This window comes from Cetorhinus maximus, chromosome 4 (genome assembly GCF_964194155.1).
Source record: "Cetorhinus maximus chromosome 4, sCetMax3.hap1.1, whole genome shotgun sequence".
In the NCBI taxonomy this organism is placed as follows: Eukaryota; Metazoa; Chordata; class Chondrichthyes; order Lamniformes; family Cetorhinidae; genus Cetorhinus; species Cetorhinus maximus.
The window spans coordinates 113,338,065-113,361,862 of NC_135882.1; the positions used below are offsets into that span (position 1 = coordinate 113,338,065).

Consider the following 23,798-nt stretch of genomic DNA (forward strand, 5'->3'; position numbering starts at 1 on the left):
TGACCAAATATGTCGCAGTATGGTACAGTTTAATCCTAGAGTGAAGCAGCAGAGAAACAAGTGTTCAAACTGAAAATGACTGCCCCAACCATTCCATCCCTGCCCCAATACTGTCCTAACCAGTAATAAAATGATCCTTCAGCCACTTTAGTGGTTCTGTGGCTCTCAGTGATTGTAGGAGTGGGTGTGGGGATTGTATGTGAATATGAACATGTATGCCTATGTGTGAATACGTTATGAGTGCTGTATCTATATGTGTCTCTGTGGGCGCTGTGTGAGTGTGTGACTGGTGGGGTGGGGGGCCTGGAACAGAATACATTTTTTAGCACTGTTTATGTGCCAGCCCCTGCTGACAATTTTAAATTGACATCAGCAACAGCTATTTTCCTGCGCTTGGAATACTGGACATCTGTACATTGTATTGGTTTAGATTTATTCTTTATTCCATGGCATGCAATTGCTAATTTTGCTGCAGTTAGAACGAAGTGCCTTTGGCAGCTAGAGCAGAGAAAATCTTGAGATGCGAAGAAACAAGTGAGTGTGGTGTTTAGTGACACATTCTCTGAATTCCAGAGTGGGATGGGTGAAACTACAAGGCCATTGAGAGTTGTCTCACATTTTAACATCACAAAAGGCGACTAAATATTAACAAAGAGGGTTGTGGTTTTACAGGTTTAACACCAGCTTGCTGTGAATTGATGGCAGTAATACTGCCCTAAGACTGACCATGTGCTGTTGAGAGCAAAGCACACCTTTCACTGCTGAAGGTTGCAAATTACAAAGGACCCGCTCTCCATGATCCAAACTTTTTGTAAAGCGGATATTGAACCAAAGGAAAAAAGTTGACTTTCCCCCATTAACTGTCTGCTGAGCCCACAGTCTGACTGGATGGTGCAACGGCAGAGGTGGGAGTGGTGCTTAGTAGCCGGAGTGGAGACAGCTCAAACTGCAAAAGTGCCACAAAAGCACAGCAATTGCTAGACAGGAACTTGAAAAAACAAATGAAACTCTCCTAAATCAATCACTTGCCAAATTTTCCACGCAATATTTAGTCAGGAAAATGAATGCTAACAATAAATGAAACATGCCTTTAGCCTATAAGAATATAGGACATAAGAAGACAGGACTTCAGAGCAGGAGTAGGCCATTCAGCCCTTCAAGCCTGCTCCACCATTCGATAAGATCATGGCTGATATGATTGTGGTCTCAATTCCGCTTTCCTGCCTGCCCCGAAGCCTTGACTCTCTTGTCTATCAAAACTCTATCTAACTCTGCCTTGAATAATTTCAATGACCTAGCCTCCATCATTTTCTGGGGAAGAGAATTCCACGTACTAATGACCCTCTGAGAGAAAAAAAAGCAGTATATTTTTTAAATGGAGACAGATTGCAGAACTCAGTTTTTTAAATTCTTTCACAGGATATGGGCATCACTGGCTAGGACAGCATATTTATTGCCCATCCCTATTGCCTGTGAGATGGTGTTGGTGAGCCACCTTCTTGAACTGCTGAAGTTCATGAGGTATAGGTACACCCACACTGCTGTTACGGAGGGAGTTCCAGGATTTTGATCCAATGACAGTGGAGGAATGGCGACATATTTCCAAGTCAGGATGGTGGGTGGCTTGGAGGGGAACTTGCAGGTGATGGTGTTCTCATGAATCTGCTGCCCTTGTCCTTCTAGGTGATAGGGGTCGCGGGTTTGGAAAGTGCTGTCAAAGAAGCCTAGGTGAGTTGCTGCAGTGCATCTTGAAGAGACTGCACACTGCTGCCACTGTGTGTTGGTGGTGGAGGGAGTGGATGTTGGAGGTACTGGATGGGGTGCCAATCAAGCAGGCTGCTTTGTCCTGGACGGTGTCAAGTTTCTTGAGTGTTGATGGAGCTACACTCATCCAGGCCATTGAAGAGTATTCCATCACACTCCTGACTTGTGCCTTGTAGATGGTGGGCAGGCTTTGGGGAGTCAGGAGGTGAGTTACTCGCTGCAGAATTCCAAGCCTCTGACCTGCTCTTGTAGACACAGTATTTATATGGCTAGTCCAGTTCAGTTTCTGGTCAATGGTAACCCCCCCAATATGTTGATAGTGGGGGATTCAGTGATGGTAATGCGATTGAATGTCAAAAGGAGATGGTTAGGTTGTCTCTTGTTGAAGATAGTCATTGCCTGACACTTGTGTGGCGCAAATGTTACTTGCCACTTACCAGCACAAGCTTGAATGTTGTCCAGGTCTTGCTGCATTTGGACATGGACTGCTTCAGTATCTGAGGAGTCGCAAATGGTGCTGAACATTGTGTAATCATCAGCGAACATCCCCACTCCTGACCTTATGATGGAAGGAAGGTCATTGATGATGCAGCTGAAGATGGGTGGGCCTAGGACATCACCCTGAGGAACTCCTGCAGCGATGTCCTGGGATTGAGATGATTGACCTCCAACAACCATAACCATCTTCCTTTGTGCTAGATATGATTCCAATCAGCATAGAGTTTTCCCCGATTCCCATTGACTCCAGCTTTTCCAGGGCTCCTTGGTGCTACACTCGGTCAAATGTGGCCTTGATGTCAAGAACAGTCACACTCACCTCACCTCTGGAATTCAGCTCTTTTGTCCATGTTTGAACCCAGGCTGTAATGATGTCAGGAGCTGAGTGGCCCTGGCAGAACCCAAACTGAGCATCAGTGAATAAGTTGTTTCTGAGTAAGTGCTGCTTGATAGCACTGTCGATGACCTCTTCCATCACTTTGCTGATGATTGAGAGTAGATTGATGGGGCAGTAATTGGTGGGTTGGATTAGTCCTGCTTTTTGTGGACTGGATATACCTGGACAATTTTCCACATTGCTGGGTAGATGCCAGTGTTGTAGCTGTACTGGAACAGCTTGGCTAAGGGTGCAGCTAGTTCTGGAGGTGCAGAGAGATCTGGGTGTTCTGGTACATGAATCAGGAAAAGTTAATATGAAGGTATAGTGACTGATTAGGAAGGCAAATAGAGTGCTGTCATTTATTGCAAGGGGAATGAAATAAAAAAGTAGGGATGTTTTGCTACAATTGTACAGGTTGTTGGTGCGACCACATCTAGAGAACTATATACAATTTTGGTCCCCTTGTGTAAGAAAGAATATAAATGCATTAGAAGCATTTCAGAGAAGGTTCACTGGACTGATACCTTGGATGGGGCTTATGGCAATTATGGTTTTACCTAATGTGTAGTATCTTTAAGACGGATGTAAAAAGGAAGATCACATGATCTTGTGTAACCAATAGTAGAGTAGCACGGGCTACCTCTGTAGTCAGTAGACTGTAGTTAGTAGTCAGAAGTATGGAGAAAGGGTTTGATGTGAAGCACACATTAGTAGCTGCTGAGTACTTTGTAAGTAAACAGAATATGTTTCCACCCAAGAAGTGTCTGCTGACCTACTCTATCTAAAGTACCAACTCGGTCACCCAGCAACTAGCATGCAATGGGACTCACAAGTCTCAACAGGCGGGTTATTTTACGGGGAAAGGTTGGACAGGCTAGGCTTGTATCGATTGGAGTTTAGAAGATTGAGAGGTGATCTTATTTAAATATATAAGATCCTGAGGGGATTGGCAAGGTGGATGCTGAGAGGATGTGGAAGAGACTAGAACTAGAGGACACAGTTTAAATATAAGAAGTCACCCATTTAAGACAGAGATGAGAAGAAGTATTTTCTCTCAGAGCATTGTGAATTTTTGAAACTCTCTTCCCCACAGAGCAGCGGAGGTAAAATTAATATTTTTAAGGCAGGGGATAGATTCTTGACTAACAAGGGAGTTAAAAGTTATCGTGCATAGGTGGAATGTGAAGTTGAGGCCATAATCAAATTAGCAATGACTTTATTGAATGGTGGAGCAGGCTTGAGAGGCTAAATGGTCTACTCCTGCTCCTAATTTGTATGGTGGAGGCATTTTGAATGCTTGGATGAGTTTAAAAAGCTACAAAGGCACTTAGCAGGGAGGCTATGTTCACATTTTCATTAACAGTTTAAAGGGGATATTAAAGAATTAGCTGTTTTTGAAATGGTTACTGAATAGAACTTTGTTTTTATAACAGGTTGAATACTTGAGGGCATTTAAAACCTTTGACTGGGTTTCATGAATGAGAGCATTTTTCAGTATCAAATGTGTATGAGTGAGAGCTGTATTGGATTGTTTAGTCTTTTTTATCTCCAAATGGCTCCTGAGGTTTGCCCATAGTGGATACTGGGTGAGTGGAAATGGAGGTGGCATAGAGGGAGGCAGCATGGGGGTAGATGGTGGGCATGAGTTAGCATGGCATATGAGGGAGCATGAGGTTTGAGGGAGCATGGGGGATGAGTGGGTGTGGGTAGGCAGGGAGGGGGCATGGGGAATGGGTGAGGGTGAGGAGTAGAGGGCCTAACAGCTTCTAAAACAACTTTAACAACCTCCTCAGCACTCTGCTGCTGCTATGGCCATCTATGATCTGGTTCCAGAGTCAACGAGCTGAACTCAATCTCGCCCCTGTCACCCCATAGCGAACATTGGGCCCTTTAAACTGAGGTGGATCTGCTGAGTTGGAAAATTTCCTAACTAGAGCTACTAACCACGGCAACAAAAAGATATTGTGAATTAATCAGATCTATTGTGTGTTCTGCTCTCTGCTTGTTTTCACCCTATTGACAAAAATGCCCTTTCATGATATCCAAAAGCAAAACGCTGTGGATACTAGAAATTTGAAATAAAAACATAAACTGCTGGAAATACGCAGCAGACCTGGCAGCATCTGTGGAGAGAAGAGATCACGTTTAAAGTCTGTACCCTTTCATCAGACCTTTCATCTTTTTATAATATTGATTGTTTGATCCAAGCTGGTTATGGCAAACTTCTTATAAATGAACTTTTTTTATTCATTCACAGGATGTGAGTGTCGCTGGCTGGGCCATCATTTATTGTCCATCCCTAGTTGCCCTTGAGAAGGTGGTGCTGAGCTACCTACTTGAACTGCTGAAGTCCATGTGGTTTAGGTACACCCACAGTGCTGTTAGGAGGGTGGGGAGTTCCAGGATTTTGACACAGCAACAGTGAAGGAACAGCGATATATTTCCAAGTCAGGATGGTGAGTGCATGTTTCTTTACATTGAAGCATTATTGACTTTGACACATAAAAATAGAGAAAAAGATTGGTGAAGACAAATGTAGGTCCCTTACAGTCAGAAACAGGGGAATTTATAATGGGGAACAAAGAAATGACTGAACAACTAAATACATACTTTGGTTCTGTCTTCACAAAAGAGGACACAAAGAACATGCCAGAAATGTTGGCAAACACAGGGTTCAGTGAGAGGGGGGAACTGAAAGAAATCAGTATTAGTAGGGAAATGGTTTGGGGAAATTGATGGGATTGAAGGCCGATAAATCCCCAGGGCCTGATAATCTACATCCCAGAGTACTTAAAGGAGTGGCCCTAGAAATAGTGGATGCATTGGTGGTCATCTTCCGAGATTCTATTGACTCTGGAACAGTTCCTACAGATTGGAGGGTAGCTAATGTAACCCCATTATTTAAAAAGGGAGGGAGAGAGAAAACAAGGAATTATAGACCAGTCAGCCTGACGTCGGCAGTGGGGAAAATTCTAGAGTCCATCATAAAATAGTTAAAAGCTGAGCACTTGGAAAACAATGGCAGAATCAGATAGAGTCAGCATGGATTTACAAAAGGGAAATCATGCTTGACAAATCTACTGGAATTTTTCAAGGATATAACTAGTAGAGTTGATGAGGGGGAGCCAGTGGATATGGTTTATTTGGTCTTTTAGAAGGCTTTCGACAAAGTCCCACATAAGAGATTAGCGTGTAAAATTAAAGTGCATGGATTGGGGGTAGTGTATTGAGATGGATAGAAAACTGGTTGGCAAACAGGAAACAAAGAGTAGGAATAAATGGGTCTTTTTCTGAATGGCAGGCAGTGCCTAGTGGGGTACCGCAGGGATCGGTGCTGGGACCCCAGCTATTCACAATATATATTAATGATTTAGATGAGGGAGCTAAATGTAATATCTCCAAATTTGCAGATGACACAAAGCCGGGTGGGAGGGTGAGCTGTGAAGAGGATGCAGAGATGCTTCAGTGTGATTTTGACAAGCTGAGTGAGAGGGCAAATGCATGGCAGATGCAGTATAATGTGGATAAATGTGAGGTTATCCACTTTGGTAGCAAAAACAGGCAGGCAGATTATTATCTGAATGGCTATAAATTGAGAGAGAGGAATGTGCAACGAGACCTGGGTGTCCTCGTACACCAGTCGCTGAAGGTAAGCATGCAGGTGCAGCAGGCAGTAAAGAAGGCAACTGGTATGTTGGCCTTCATAGCCAGAGGATTCGAGTACAGGAGCAGGGATGTCTTGCTGCAATTATACAGGGCCTTGGTGAGACCACACCTGGAATATTGTGTGCAGTTTTGGTCTCCTTATCTGAGGAAGGATGTACTTGCTATAGAGGGAGTGCAGCGAAGGTTAACCAGACTGATTCCTGGGATGGCGGGACTGACATATGAGGAGAGATTGAGTCGGTTAGGGTTATATTCGCTGGAGTTCAGAAGAATGAGGGGGGGATCTCATAGAAACCTATAAAATTCTAACAGGATTAGACAGGGTAGATGCAGGAAGGATGTTCCCGATGGTGGGGGAGTCCAGAACCAGGGGTCACAGTCTGAGGATATGGGGTAGACCAATTAGGACTGAGATGAGGAGAAATTTCTTCACCCAGAGAGTAGTGAGCCTGTGGAATTCCCTACCACAGAAAGTAGTTGAGGCCAAAACATTATGTTTTCAAGAAGGAGTTAGATATAGCTCTTGGGGCGAAAGGGATCAAAGGATATAGGGAGAAAGCAGGAGCAGGCTATTGAGTTGGATGATTAGCCGTGATCATAATGAATGGCCTACTCCCACTCCTATTTTCTATGTTTCTATGTAACTGGCATGTATAAATCATCTTTAATGCAATAAAAGGTTCCATAATGCTTCACAGGACGGTTATCAAACAAAATTTGACACCGAGCCATAGGAGATATTTGGACAGATAACCGAAAGCTAGGTTTTGAAGAACCTCTTAAAGCTAGCAAGGTAGAAAGGTTAAGGGAGGGAATTCTAGAGCTTAAGGTCTAGGCAACAGAGTTATGGTTGATAATTAAAATTGGGCCTGTGCAAGGGCCAGAATTGGGAAGTGGTGAGATCTCAGAGAGTTGTAAAGCTTGAGGAGGTTACAGATAGGGAGGCCAAGAAGGGATTTGAAAACAAAAATGATATTTTTAAAATTGAGGCATTGATGTACCAGCAGCCAATGTAGGTCAGTGAGCATAGGTGTAAGGAAGTATTGGACTCGGTGCAAGTTAAGACACAGGCAGCAGCGTTTTAGATGAGCTCATGTTTAAGGAGGGTAGAAGATGGAAGGGTGAAAGATGAGAGGCTGACCAGGAAAGCACTGGAATAGTCAAAACTAGAGATAACAAAGGCATGTATAAGGTTTTCAGCAACGTTTGAACTGCGGTATGGGTGATCTTGATGATGCAGTGGATATGTGGTCATACTGTGGCTACAAGAGCAGGTCAGAGGCTGGGAGTTCTGTGGCAAGTAACTCACCTCCTGATTTCCCAAAACCTGTCCACCATCTATAAGACACAAGTCAGGAGTGTGATGGAATACTCTCCAATTATCTAGATGAGTGCAGCTGCAACAACACTCAAGACACTATTCAAGACAAAGCAGCTCACTTGATCTGCACTTCATCTACCACCTTAAACATTCACTCCCTCCACCACCAATGCATTGTAGCAGCAATGCCCATTTACAAGATGCACTGCAGCAAATCGCCAAGCCTCCTTCAACTGCATCTTCCAAACCAGAGACCTCTCCACGCAGAAGGACAAGGGCAGCAGATGCATGGGAACACCATTACCTGCAAGTTCCCCTCCAAGGCACACACCATCCTGACATGGAACTATATCACCATTCCTTTTCTGTTACTAGATCAAAATCCTGGAACTCCCTAATAGCACTGGGCATTCCTATAACACACGAACTGCAGCAGTTCAAAAAGGTGGCTCACCACCACCTACTCAATGGCAAGTGAGGATGGGCTTTCCCAGCAATGCTTACATGCTATTAAAGGATAAAAAAAAAGCTCATGGTGTTAAATAGGGTAGCAAAGCTGTTAATGATTCGGTTCCACCTCAGGTAACTGCTAGGGAGAGGAATAGATTTTGTGGCAAGGTAACAGAGTTTGTGTTGAGGCAATTAAAGACAATGGCTTCCATCTTTCCAATATTTTGTTGGATGCCAGACAAGCAGTGTGACAAATTAGAGACTAATAAGTTCTAATGTATATGAGAATGTACCTGTATTAGTATAAAATATAATACTTTTTGGACTGTGAACAATAGTGCTCACAGGAAGAGGGCAGTATTTTTGACAATAGTGTTTCACTGTAAACTCCCCTTCTGTGCTGATCTCAACGAAGATGTAAAAATTGCCCATAATGTCCCCGAGTTAGGAAGGGAAAAAGTAGCTAGGAAACCTTGCTGATTAAGTGTGCATGGGTGGACATCAAATGACTATAAGGCTCAGCTTCCCCTTCTTGTTTGATAGCATGCTGACATTGATTATTATTGTGAATAATAGCCAGTTGAATGAGATACCAAAGGTGCCTGCCAATAATGAAACTATTCAAAGGGAGGGATCACCCCCTCAGACAAGGAATGGGGGTGGGTGTAGCGTGGATAAATTATGTATCAGCACCCCTTTCTCCTCATACTTCATTGGATGAATATCCTGCCTGATGCCGTACTACACAAGGACACAAGAAATAGGAGTAGGAATAGACCATATGGCCCGTTGAGCTTGCTCTGCAATATGATCATGGCTGATCTGGGTTTCAACTCCATTTTCCTGCCTGCTCCCCATATCTCGTAATTCCCTGAGACACCAAAAATCTGTCTACCCCAGCCTTAAATGTATTCAACGATGGAGTGTCCACAATCCTTCTGGGTAGAGAATTCCAAAGATTCACAACCCTTTGAGTGAAGTAATTTCTCTTCATCTCAGTCCTAAATGATTGGCCCCTTATCCCGAGACTGTGTCCCCGTGTTTTAGACTCCCTGATCAGTGGAAAAAAATGTCTACCCTATCGAGCCCCTTCAGAATTTTGCAGGTTTCAATGAGATCGCCTCTCATTCTTCTTAAATTCGAGAGAATATTAGCCCGACGTACTTAGCCTCTCATCATAAGTCAACCCCCCTCATCCTAGGGACTAATTTAGTGAACCTTTGCTGTTCCGCCTCCAATGTAAGTATATCCTTTCTTAAATGTGGAGACCAAAACTGTGCACAGTATTCAAAATTTGGTCTCATTAAAACCCTGTAGAACTGTAGCAAGACTTCTTCATTTCTGTACTCCAATCCCCTTACAATAAAGCCAACGTGCCATTTATCTTTCTTATTGCTTGCTTCACCTGCATGCTAACTTTCTGCGTTCATATGGGCACACCCAAGTCTCTTTGCACATAAACACATCTTTCACACCTTTAAAAAATATTCTGCTTTTCTATTCTTATGACCAAAGTGAATAAATTCACACTTCCCGACATTATACTCTATACTAAGACACACAGAGACCAGGCTTGACTCATATGCATCAGGGTCAATAGTGCTGCAGTTTGCATTTGCCCCTTTTAGCAAAGGAAGGGAAAAATCAGTATGAGTATTCCTTTCTGATTGGTATCCTCTGATGCCTGCTGGAAAATAGCTGTTGGGTGCCAGGTGGGGGTTCAGTTGTCTTGTCATTTCTGGTTAAATAGCCTGCTGATCATCATTATCTAATGATGTGCAGGCAGAATGGTCACTTAAGGGAGGGCCTGAATTCCTGCCAATGCCTATAGTAGCACTCCATGAAGTCCATGCCTTCAGAACAAGACAGAAGATTAGAATGAAAAAGGGTTTCAGACAACACATAACTCAGGAATGTAAGTGTACATCATTTTAATTAAGTAATTTTTTTTACATCATGGGAAACATCCAATTATTTACAGAAAACTTCATTTGAATAATTAAACACTACCATTGCACAAACTATTTTGAAATTAGAGTGGGAATCCATCTCAGGTTTCTCTGGTAATTTGCTTTCTATTCAGTATCCCATACTCCTATTAATGTGAATTACAGAAAAATCTCTTTAGTCATTGATAAGTTAAGGATTCCATTTAAACAATAAATATAAATGAGGTAACAAAAATTTAACAACTTTTAAATATACCATTCATCTTGAAATCTGACCAGTGGTGGGATACATAGTTAGGGAGTTTTATTGGGCCCAGTTGCCACAAGCTTTTAATCTTGGTCACACAAATAATTTACTTTTTTTTTCCATACGCTGTGGGAAGTAACATCATTCACAGTTACTGACTTTCACAAGCAATCAATGTATTCTGGTAGAACAGTTCTACTGATTCATACTTGTATTAAAAAAAGGAGTGCAGGGTGACATCCATATATTGCTCTATTAAGCCCAGGTGGATAGAAAGTTGTGAGAGAGGCTAAAGCCAATTATTTAGGCCACAAGTGCAGAGAACAAGGAAATGCCACCAATGGAGATACAGGAAGTACCATTTTCCAACAAATTGTTCAGGTATGTTGTCCTCCAAATTCACAGTAAAGGTTCACCACAAACGAACATTGTAGGTTTTAAAATTTCATATGACTGTTTCCAGGTGATTGAATAGTGATGCTGTACAATGAACATTTAACATAGGTTCTCTTACCCAATAACTCTGAGCAAACCACGTGTTTTCAGGGTTTGGGAGGAGAGCAGAGAGAATGAGGGGAAACATTTCTGTCTAGACAAAAACACATACTTGTTTTTTTAAAAAAAAGAAATTATTTTCATATCACATATGTATATATATATTTATAATAGGCACAGATTAATGCATTTAGGTAATGCATTACCAGCCCAGGTCTCCAAGTTTTTTAAAGTGTAATAATAGAAAATGAAAGAGCTTAGCACACTGACAAAAGTACATTACTTATAACTGGTAATTTTACTCTAGCAGCTACATCATTGGACACATTTCAATCAAAAGCATGTACAAATCGTAACAGTGAAGTATTGGACATTATAGATCAAAGGGAAATTGATAAAAGACTCAGTTAAAAAAATGTCAGACACCTGATAGGATCAGATCAGTTTGTTCTCAAGATACGGCAAATAATCACTAGCCCTTATCTGGTGAATTTCAGAAGCAAACCCCCTCCTCTGTAAATAAACATCATAACCATGATTGGCAATACCTTTCAAAAGTATACACTGTATATTTACTGCATCACCCAAATGACTCATTTACAATGACATGTTTATCTCATAGATTTTCCCATTTCCATATGCTCTTACCAAACTACTGCCAATTAAAAAGTACAGAAAGAAGCACTCCAGTGCTATTCTTGAATTTACATGGAACTAGGGAACACAAAGATTAGGAAGCCCATTTTACTCATGGCTTTCATTTACTCAATTTATCTAACGAGTTGCCTGCAACTATCCCATTTCGCTCATTATAAAAAGATCCTCTTTCCCAGCCATTACTGACCTTTTGTAACAACTGCTTGAGCAGATGGACAATCCATGGGACATCTTTAAAATCTGCCATTCAAGATTTTAGTTTTTGTTTAATGCATCGCTGTTAACCCCTGTGCTTGTGAATGCATGTAGTTTCTGAAGGTTGTGCACTTCAAAGAACAAATGACAATGTTCCTTGCCCTTTGTTCATAGTGCTGTTCGTACATTTATGGTTCACTGCTGTCAAAATCCAGTTATAAAAGTGTGAGGTGTTAAGAGTTATGTATTCATCTATTCTGAAATAATTAATCTTGGTCCTACATTCTAACATCTATGCTTAGGAAGACATCAATTTCCCAAAAGACCTTTCAGCAGTATTAAAGTGTTTTCTATTGCTGTGCACACATAAATTTTAACGTTTTTCTTAATTGTATTTAAACTACCATCAGTAGTTGAAACTTAACTGTATATGTGGATGATTCAATGGAGCCAGAATACAGAAATTACAAAAATGCAACAGCAACAACAATTAATGTGAAGCCATGCAAATGACATGGCAGTTAGCAAGTATTTTATGTAGCTACATTAATGGTAGAATATGTTAGAGCAGTTTACAATCCTTTTCCTGGGTTTATTAAGAATGCCACACCTGCTCATAACTGTCCTGATTTTTAATGCTCCAATGGGGCTTGAAGGGATACAAACACTTGGTTGTATCTCTAATGAACCTGTAACATGAATATGTTACAAACAACCCGCTCTGTGATTGTAAAGTTATCACAGTTACTATCCAGTGTGGCTTATAGTCTGGTCTGGGCCTCTGGGATATAGATCTCAATGCTGTCCGCACTCTCTGTGGCAGAGTTCTGTCTCACAGATGCAGCTCGTTTGGCTGCCATCAGGCGCTTCCGTGCCTCCTGCCTTTGTTTCTCTGTGGCTTCCAGCGATTTTTCACGTTTGAGGGGTACTTGACCCTTTGGTGGTTTCTTTGGCACGGGAGGGGGAATTCTTTTCTCCTGCAGTAAGAAATACAGTAGTATGTGAGTGACATAGAAACGGTTCTGTTCTTCAGCTAGGTGCAACAAATCACAAACCACGCTATTTCACACAATTATTAGATGCATACAGCACCTGGCAACATTGTTGCTGTCATTTTTTTAAGAAAACGTATCAAGTCATTATCAAAAATTACTCAAGTTTTATGGAGCAAAAATCAACACCGCCATATCACCAATTCACACAGCAATTATCTTTCTCTCTGGTGCCCAGTTACACCATATCAATATGATATCTCAAGAAAGGGAGGAAGAATAAAGAACAGAATGTTCTTATAGCTCTGCAGCCTTGTATTCAACTTCAGATTCTCAGGAAGCAAGAGTTAAGTCAGAAATAGTATTTTACAGTTAAGCAAACGAACTTGAGCATTATGTGATCAGACTATTTGTCACGTTTCTTAATTACGTGTTTAAACTCAACCTTAGCTCAGTGGTAGCTCTCTGAGTCAGATTATTGTGGTTTCAAGCCCTATTCCAGAAATTTGAGCACATAATCCAGGTTGACACTTCAGTGTGGTGCCGTACTACTTGTTGAGAATGGTAGCTATCAGATGACACGTTAAACTGAGGCCCCGTTTGGCACCTCAGGTGGATGTAAATAAGCCCATAGCATTATTTGAAGAGCAAAGGAGTTCGCCCAGTACCTTGACCAATATTTATCTCTCAATCAACAATACTAAAAGAGGGTATCCACTCATGTGTCTCTTTTATTATTGTGGGATCTTGCTGTACAAAAATTGACTGCCGTTACATTACAACAGTGACTACATTTCAAAGGTAGTTAACAGGCTGTAATGTGCTCTGGGATACCCTGAGGTTCTGAAATGAGCTGTGTAAATAGAAGTTTGTTCTTTTCCTATTCAGAATTATTGCTTTGGAGCTGCAGCTCTATAACACTAGGATTCTTTCTCTCCTCTCCTAACTTGGTCTGGTTCCATGGGTACAGTACTACCAACTGGATAATAGCTTGCCTAAATGGCTGCTCGCCCAAGTGCAATCTACACCGTGACTGTCAGGGACGGGGGAAAATCTCAACTCAACCAAATTTTGCTGTCTTTATCTATTACAACCAAATATGATCCAACATCAGCTACCTGGTCACAATCAAGTATAGGAACACTAACTAACTCTTCCCAACCCCAGCCCAAGGAAATGATGATGCTAACTGTAGTACTTTACTCTTACAAATAAAAAATACCAGAAGATTCAGGAAACATTCTGCAGACCAAGCAGCATCTGTGGAGTGAGAAACAAAGGGTTATGGTTTCTCTTCCCACCCCCACCTGCTATCTCTGGTGTTCCCCAAGGATCTAGTTCCCTCCTATTTCTCATCTACATGCTGCTCCTAGCCATATCATCCAAAAACACAGCATTAGTTTCCACATGTACTCTGGTGACACTCAGCTCTACCTCACCACCACCTTTCTCAACTACCTGTCTGACATCCAGTACTGGAAGAGCAGAATTTTTTTCCAAGTAAAGATTGGAAAGAGAGATGCCATTGTTTTTGGGACGTGTCACAAATTCCGTTCTTAGTCACTGACTCCACTCCTCTGACTGGCAACTTGCTGAGGCTGAACCAGAGTGTTTGACTCTGAGACGAGGTTTCGATTCCATATCTGCACCATGACCAAAACCACCAAAATCCACCTCCAAAACATTGCACAACACTGTTCCATCAGCTCAACCATGAGTCAACCAAGTCTCTAGACTTAATCATTTCAATCCAGTCCTAGCTGGCCTCCCATGTTCTACCCTCTGTAAAGTTGAGGGCATCCAAAACTCTGTTGTCCACGTCCTAACTTGCACCAAGTGCCATTCAGTCATCAACCCACTAGTTGCTCATCTATATTGGCTTCCGGCTAAGCAATCCCTCGATTTTAAAATTCTCGTATCTGTTTTCAAATCTCTCCATGGCCTCATTCCTCCCCATCTCTGTTAAGAACCTCCAGTCTTATGATCCTCTGAGATATCTGCGTTCCTCCAATTCTGGTTTCTTGAGCACCCTAGATTTTAATTACTCCACCCCACTGGCAGCTGTGTCTTCAATTGCCAAGGTCTTTACTTTGGAATTACCTCACAAAACCTCTCCATCTCTTTTAAGATGCACATCAAAACCTATCCCTTTGACCAAACTTTTGGGCATTTGCCATAATAGCTCCATGGGCAGGGTTTTTCAGTCGGGGTGTGGGGGCGGGCCCAACATGCCGAGACGTAAAATGACGCGCGATGATGTCGAGCATGCGTCCTGACGTCATCGCGCAGTCCCGCGATATTTCGTTTGGCGGGCGCGCCGGAGTCGGTTGTGTGCCTGCTGATATGTAAATGGCTCATTAAGGCCATTAAGAAAGTAATTGATGTCATTGGTAATGCTGCCCATCCAACCTTAAGGTTGGCGGGCAGGCGAAAAGGCCAAGTGGCCTTCGTATGTTTTAGGAAACTTCATCCATAAGCGGGATAAGGTTTCCTAAAGTTTTTATTAAATAAATAAAATTTTTTCCCTAAATATAAAAACATGTCACATGAGGCGACATGTTTAAATACATTTTTCAACCATTTATTTAATTATTTGAACATCAATTCAATCAGCTCCATGCCTCAGGTTGAAGCGCTCTTTCGCATGCATGCGCGAAAGAGCGCTGGCCCCGACTCTCCCTCCTCCCGCACAGGTAGCATTGAGTGCTACAGCTCACATATTATGCTGGACGGGCCTTAATTGGCCCGTCCACATAAAATGGTGGCATGGAGCCAATCACGGGCAGCGATCGGCTCCATGACTGCCCCCACCCACCACCTGAAAAATTCAGGCCCATGTGTGACTCAGTGTCAAATTATTTTTAATAATGGCCCTGTGAAGCAGTTTGGTATGTTTTACTATGTTATAGGTATTATATAAATACAAGTTGTTGTCAAAGCTCAGTGAATGGTCAACAAGCTTAAACATTAATAAGAAGTTATCAACTTGAAATGTTAATCCTTTGGCCTGAATTTTCGCTCCAACGTCAGAAGCGCAGAGTCGGGACAAATCCCGGCTCTGCAGACCCAACCCATGATAAAGTGCTCCGGAAGTTCAGATTTCGTTTTCAGGAATTGGATGAAAATGGGAATCATGGTTGCTACCTCTGGAAAGGGTTTGGTGACTGCTGGGTGCAGAGATGGGCTGGGGCAAAAGGCTAGCCGAGGTGCTCCTGCACTTGTTGAGCTATGAAAAGAAAAAAAAAAACAGCTCTCCAGCCCTCACCCCACCCCCACGCACCCATGTCCCATCTATGCCAATCCATACCACCTCATGCCCCCAAGCCACTGCCCATGGCCGGTCATAGCCTCCATGCCAACCCATGCCCCTTCACCATTGCCATGACCCTTTACAGCCCCTTTACCAATTTAGTGCCAACTCATTCCAACTCATGTCCATCACCACCACCCTTTGCCCTTACATTCTCCATGTCAACTCACCCAGAATCCAACATGGGCAGACCTCAGGACCTATGCTGAGATTAGATAAAGTTCTTAATTGTCTATTGATGAATTCACTATTTTTTAAAAAAACATTCTCATTGATAAAAATCCATTCACTCTTTTTAACTCCCTTTAATCCCTTATAAAAACAAGCATTTGTATTCAAAGTGCCACTTCAAAGACTTTAAAAGCACTTGGTGCTGTCAATAAAATTGTGAACTGACAGGCACCCCGCTGTGATAATGATAGGCTGTGAAGTCAGTCATGCAGCAAAATCATCCTGAATTGATAATCCTCAGGTGCATGTCAACAGACAGAGTGAAAAAGTAAGCACTGATTTTTTAAAACACTGCAGCCTGTTTTTTTTCAAATATTTATATAGCAGGAGACTTAAATTTCTTGATAGCTTGACAATACCCTTTGACAACTGTTGCCCACTCTCTTGACAGCTCCATGAGCCTGACAGTTCCAAGGAGGTTATGTACTTTTCACGCACATTCATGTCTGATTTTAACAATCCCAAAGAGCACCTGACCTCTCCCAAAGGTGTCTTGGGACCATATCCAAAAGGGCAACTTACCTCTCCAAAAAAATACCCTACCTCTCCAAAGAACTCCAGTAAGTTTAGCCCTCCTACCAGATCTAAAGTGCACAAATTGTGTTTTGGACATCCCACCAGCAAAAACCCTTTTTGACAGAGGCAGCTGCACTTTAACATATGCAGTTGCCTCCATTAACCACAGATGTGAAAATTAGAACGCATCCCCAATCCCCCTCCTGCTAAAATCGTGGGGTTGGGTTGGGGGGGCAGGGGGCATGACTTCCAGATTCGGGTCTCTGGCACTATTTTCATTAAGAAGGAAAGCCTCACTGTGAAAATTCAGACCCGTGTTTCTTTCTCCACAGATGTTGCCTGATCTGCAAAGCTTTTCTGTTTTTATGACAGATTTCCAGCATCTGCAGTGTTTTGCTTTTTATATACTCCTACTAGTGATCAACTTCTGCAAACTCAGCTGTGGAACAAGGATACAGCAGAAGCTAACAACGTGAACGGTGATAAGAATCATCATAAAATGCTTATATCCTACTGTACAAGAGAAAGATATGATTTTTACTTTCCTGCTGTTGGCAGAGAGCATTCTTTTGAGGTGGGATCCAGAGCAACAAAGGGAAGTTTCTATTTTTCAAATACATGGACCATCTTGGTAAGTACTTTACATCTAAAAGTATATGTAAATTACTTAGCCATGCCATTTCCTTCTCAAGATGTAGACAAGTGGTCACATTTCTCATGCTTTGAGCTGCTAATGTACTGTTCATCTAAAATACAATACAGTGACATCTAAATAGCTCAGTATAATACCACTATTCACTAGCTATTAATGTTTGACTGGGATTAAATCCTTTTGTGTCTTGGCTGAAGAAATCTGACATTAATTAGAGAGACAATTTTTTTAACCTTTGTTTTAAAAGCAAATTATTTCCATCCCATTTTCTTCCTCTTCCCCCAGCTCCATACCTGGGCAATGTTTCACATACACATGAAGCAATCTGCTACATCATTTTATTTAAATATCACAGTCTGAATATTTATAAATATTGGAAAAGCATTCAACCATGGTGGGGGGGGAGGGGGGTGCGGGGGACATTACAGCTGAGCGCAATTCTGCCCTTACTCAATCTCCTGATGTGTACTTTCAACCAGGATCATTGAATAACAATTAGAAGCAGGAGCCTTGGCTATATTTCCCCCCTGCCAAGCCCAGGGATACTAGTGCCAATTGTAGTGTCTCACTAGTTTCATTGCTAACTCAGCGCAGATGAGGGTTAAGGCTGGGAGGGACCTTCTTGGTCTGTATGCTTCAGTGCAACTCAAATTACAGCAAAATTACAATAACATCACGAGAATAGTAAAATTATGTTTTCCATTTTTTTGTTTGTGAATCATAGAATGTCACTAGGATGGCAGGATAATCATGAGGTTACATGATTTTACATGAGTTGACATAAACGTATTGAGCCGTAACTTGTGTGCTCCAGGGCATCATATTGGGGCCGTATCCCAAAGATGTGCTGGGGAATCCCCTTCAGAAGTTCCCAGGTAAGGTGTGCACTGCAATTGCCCAGAAGTGCAAACTACCCTGGGCAATTGCCCTGTACTGGGAACCGTCTGAAAATGTGATTTAAATAGCAAACTTCGAATGGTTCCGACTGGGTACACCAATAGTTACACAGAAAAAGTTAGAAAAATTAAAACCTCTTCAAACTTCTGTCTTGTTCTAAAGGCACAGATGCACACCAACCTTCCCCACAGGACACCCCACCCCCGAAAGGTCTCCCCCACCCTCCCCAAGGGGATGTTCCCACCCCTCCAAAACCCCAGGGGTCTCCCTCCACTCTGCTCACCTCTCCCCCATCCCCCAACATCGGACTCCCCCACCTTCAAGGGACTACACCACCCGACAGGAACTCCCCAACCCACGGGACCCCCCCCCCATCACAACGGGGACTCTTCTTCCCCACCCCCCACCCCAGCCGTCCTGCCAGGCCTGACTCACACTCCCTTCCCCTCCGCCTGGCCTGACTCTCATCCCACATCCCCCCCACCCCGAAGCCGACCCGACCTAACCTCCCCCTCCCCCGAGGCCGGACCACCCCCAACCACCCTGAGGCCAGACCCAATACCCTTTCCCCTCCCCCTCCAACCCCAGAGGCTTGAACCGACCTTCCCAATGCTCCCGAGACTAAACCCCCCACCACACCCCAAATCCTACCCATTTACCTTATACACTTCTCCCTGGCCTTTCAAGGACCTTTAAACTTGAATGCACCTTTAACTTACCTGCTTTACGGCAGCTAGAGCTGTAAAAGGAGGGCGTGGTTTCCTTGACTTGGCCAGGCTGCACTCGACACTAGGACCTGGGCTGAGTCGGAAGGTCGGGTGAAACAGGTTTTTCGGGTAGGAAACTGGGAGCAGAGTGGCAATCCGATGCTGACTGCCACTCCGAGGAAGTTTAGGCCCATTGATTATGAGCAACAGCAGTGAGTGTGCTATATTTTGTCACTTCTACATATTATTTGGGAGGTCAGTACACCAGCATAATAATTTATTTTAATTAAATACCTCGATGTGAACTGAATTGGCAGGAGGGAAACTCTTTGTCCGTCATTTATAGGCAAGGCATCAATATAAACATTAACAATGAAAGGCTACAAATATCTTGAAATGTAGGGCAGCCATAAATATAAAATAATAAATAAACAAAGTCTTTAAAAAGCCCATGAATCACTAACTATTCTTTCAAAAAAAAAATGAAGGTCCTATCTGGTATTCCTGTGCAGAGTAATAACTGCTTTGAACACTTTGTAGTTTTTCGCCCTTCTGAATGGGTCCTTGTGGTGTTGCAGAGGTTGTGCAGTGTTGTAGAACAACTGTTTACACTTCACTTTTACTCAGAGATGCCTCAGGGCACTTCACAGGGAAATCGATACTGAATGGGGGGCTGGATGGGGGTGGCAGGAGAAAGGAAGAGGGTCAGGAGGGAGGTTAAAGCTTGTTAAAAGCAGAGGGCCAAAAGGATGTTTTAGGAGAAACAGCAGGAGGCAGAAATATGGTGTAAGAAACAACTGCTATTTTTGGTGCAGTGGGGTGCAGAATGAGTTGTTGGAGTACCAGAGAATGTGCAGATAAGCAAACAAACAAATCTGGAATAAAAATCTTTTATCAGTAGTAACAATGATGATGAAACTAAAAGATTGTTGTAAAAGTCCAACTATCTAAGTTATCTATGCCTCATCCATGCCTTCGTTACCTATAGACTTGACTATTCCAACGCATATCTGGCTGGCCTCCCTCTTTCAATCCTCTGGAAACTTAAGGTAATCGAAAACTCTGTCTCAACTCACAGCAAGTCCCATTCCACAATCACCCCTGTACTTGCTGACCTACATTGGCTCTGGGTCAAGCAATGTCTACATCAGACATATAAATGGACTGCAGCGGTTCAAGAAGGCATCTCACCACCATCTTCTCAAGGGCAATTAGAGATGGGCAATAAATGCTGGCCTAGCCATTGATGCCCACATCCTGTGAACAAATACATTTTTAAAAATGTGACAAAAGCACACCCAACCCAGATGACTCTGCAAAGTCTTTCTCATTGACATTGGGAAGTTCTGCCAAAGTTGGGAGAGCTGTCCCAAAGTGTAGTCAAGCAACAGCCTGACATAGTCTTATAAAATTATATCACCTCTCACATTCCTCCATCATCATCTCTGGATCTGCCCTCCAAATGGAACAGGACATGCGAACTGTACAGACCAATCAGCGATGACGGCGACACAATGGTACACAGTAGGATTTGCCACTGAAATTCTCAACATTGAATGTGGACCCCAGGAAATCTCATGGCATCATGAGCAAGCAAACAAAAGACGAAACAGGAGCAGGCCATTCGGCCCCTCAAAAATTCGCCACCATTCAATAAGATCATGGCTGATATAATCGTGGCCTCACATTCCCCTTCAAGTCATATACCATCTTAACAGGACACACATCACTGTTCCTTCATGGTTGCTGGGTCAAGATCCTGGAACTCCCAAATTAACAGCACTTTTGGAGAACCTTCACCACATGGACTGCGACAGTTCATGAAGCTGGCTCAGCAACAGGTAGGGGTGGATAATGCTGGCCTTGCTAGCAATGCACAGATCCCATGAATTAATTAAAAAATGTCCTTTATATGTGGTAGAATTAGGTAGGCCTGCAAAGGGAGCAGAGCAGGAGTCCAGCACAAGGTGATAAAACCGTGCATAAGGGCTTTGCACTGCCTCCTCTACTCAACACTTCCAATTTTAACAAGGGTGCCTAAAACAGGTGCTTGACCCACATTTACATATCTAAGAGGCCCAACACTTGTTTTAGGCACGCTGGAGAATTGTTACAGCACAGAAGGAGGCCATTCAACCCGCCGTGCCTGTGCCGGTTCTCCGTAGGAACAATTTATCCCAGTGCTACTCCCTGCCTTCTCCCCATAGCCCTGCACATTCTTCCTTTTCAGATAGTAATCCAATTACTTCTGTAATGTCTTGATTGAACCTACCTCTGCTGCACTCTCATGCAGTGCATTCCAGATCCTAACCACTCACTGCATAAAAATGATTTTTTTCATGTTGCCATTGCTTCTTTTGCCAATTGCCTTAAATCTGTGCCTTCTTGTGCTCGATCCTTCCACCAATGAGAACAAATTTTCTCTATTTGCTCTATCCAGAACCCTCATGATTTTGAATACCTATATCAAATCTGCTCACTACCTTCTCTTCTTCAAGGAAAACAGTCTCAACTTCTCCAATCTAACTACATAACTGAAGTTCCTCATATTTGGGACTATTCTTGTGAATCTTTTCTACAATCTCTCTAATGCCTTCACATCTTTCCTAAAGTGTGACGCCCAGTGCTGGACACACTACTCCAGTTGAGGCTGAGCTTGTGTTCTACAAAAGTTTAACATAACTTCCAAGATTTTATACTCTATGCGCCTATTAATAAAGTCTCGGATGCTGTATGCTTTATTAACCACTCTCTCAACCTGTTCTGCCACCTTCAATAATTTATGCGCATATACATCCATGTCCTCTGCTCCTGCACCCTCTGTAGATTTGTACCATTTATTTTATATTGTCTCTCTGCATTCTTCCTACCAAAATGAATCACTTCACACTTCTCTGTATTAAGTTTCATTTGCCACTTGTCTGCCCATTCCACCAACCTCTCTACATTCTTTTGAAGTTCTACACTATCCTCTTCACAGTTCACAATGTTTCTAAGCTTTGTATCATCCGCAAATTTTGAAATTGTGCCCTGTACCCCAAGGTCTATGTCATTAATATACATATATCAGGAAGGGCAAGGGTCCCAACACTAACCCTTGGGGACCTTCACCACAAACCTTCCTCCAGTCCAGAAAACATCCATTAATCACTACTGTTTCCTGTCTCACTCAGCTAGTTTTGCATCTATGTTGCTACTGTCCCTATTATTCCATGAGCTATAACTTTGTCCACAAGTCTGTTGTGTGGTACTTTATCAAATGCCTTCAAAGTCCATGTACAAAATTATCTTGGTCAACCCTCTCTGTTACCTCATTAAAGAACTCCAGCAAGTTAGTTAAACATGATTTTCCCTTAACAAATCTGTGCTGGCTTTCTTTAATTAATCTGCATTTGTCTGAATGACAATTAATTTTGTTCCAAATTATCGTTTCTGGTAGCTCCCGACCGGCCTGTAGATGCTGGGCTTATCTTAACATCCTTTTTGAACAAGGGGGTAACATTTGCAATTCTCCAGTTCTCTGGCACCACCCCTGAGTCTAAGGAAAACTGGAGAATTATGGCCAGTGCTTGTGCAATTTGCACGCTCACTTCCCTCAGTATTCTTGGACGTATGCCATCTGGCCCTGGTGTCTTATCAATTCTAGGCATAGACAGCCTATCCAATACCTCCTCCTTGTCAATTTTAAATGCTTCAAGTGTCTGAAATATCTCCTTTTTCACCATGACCTGCTCAGCAGCTTGTTCCTTAGTAAGGACAGGTGCAAAGTATTCATTTAGTACCTCAGCTATACCCCCTTCCTCTATGCGTAAGCTCCCTCTTTGGTCCCTAATTGCCCCACTCCTCCTTTTCCCACCATTTTACTACTTATATGCCTATAGAAGACTTTTCGATACTCTTTTACATTAGAGGCTAGACTCTTCATACTCTTTGTTTCTTTTATATGCTTTTTCACTTCCCCTCTGAACGTTGTATATTCAGCCTGGTTCTCGGTTGTATTGTTTGTCTGACATCTGTCATAAGCACACCTTTTCTTCTACAACTTAATCTCTATCTGTTTTGTCATCCATGGAGCTCTGGATTTGTTTGCCCTGCCTTTCCACTTCATGGGAATATACCTTGTCTGTGCCTGAAACACTCTTATCTCTGGAGGCAGCCCATTATTCAGATATTCATTTCCCTTAGTGATGAAGATGAAAATTAACCCCCATACAGTTTGATTTGTGATCTATGCTGAAGTAACTGATTTCAGTCTATGCAGTAGTGGAACACTCCAAAATATTCTTTAAAATTCCATTTCACAGCATTGCTTGACAAGACGATGCTTGAGGTACAACGCATTTTATGGAATTATTGGTCACAGAATTTGTTCTGATTTTGACATCCATTATAATTGTCACCCAAAACGGAACTGTGAAACCACTAAGGCATTACAGAAATAACTTGACAACACCGTAGCTTAGAGAAGTGCATTTTGTATTGGTTTATCTGGAATATCCTGGGTACCTTCTTTTCACGAAGTTCCACCTGCTTCCAATTGTTTGCCTTCAGTTGATGCAGCTCATCAAATTTCATACTGACATTTTCAATAGACAATTGCAACATGTCCCAAAATCCTGCCAAGTCTTGGGAGGTTAGTCGAGGACAAGCATTCGGATTCTGTGCACAGCAGGAAAAGAATGTGAAGGTTGGCACTTATTTTATTTTCTAAGAATGCATGCACAGACACACACATGTATGCATTTTTTTTTCTATTAGATTTTGGTTTTGATGGATTTTGCTATACCAGTGAAAAAAAACTAATTGGAGGTAAAACGATTCAGGTCATTCACTGTTAGGGTGAATCAGTGCTGTCATGGTTACAGTAATTTG

The 23,798-nt window shown here is 42.4% G+C and overlaps 1 protein-coding gene across 2 annotated transcripts in view; it reads right to left on the minus strand.

Annotated features, from left to right (window-relative positions):
• Nucleotides 1–9,994: 9,994 nt before the first annotated feature.
• The window catches only part of dlgap1a (discs, large (Drosophila) homolog-associated protein 1a), an 889,543-nt gene continuing 875,739 nt past the window's right edge, over nt 9,995–23,798 (minus strand). For both annotated transcript variants that reach the window (XM_078540647.1, XM_078540646.1), the window contains 2 exons: nt 23,433–23,585; nt 9,995–12,598 (listed from right to left, as the gene is read on the minus strand). In XM_078540647.1, coding sequence (XP_078396773.1) covers nt 12,383–12,598; nt 23,433–23,585 — 369 coding nt within the window. In that variant the 3' untranslated portion in view covers nt 9,995–12,382. The remainder of the gene's footprint in view (nt 12,599–23,432; nt 23,586–23,798) is intronic.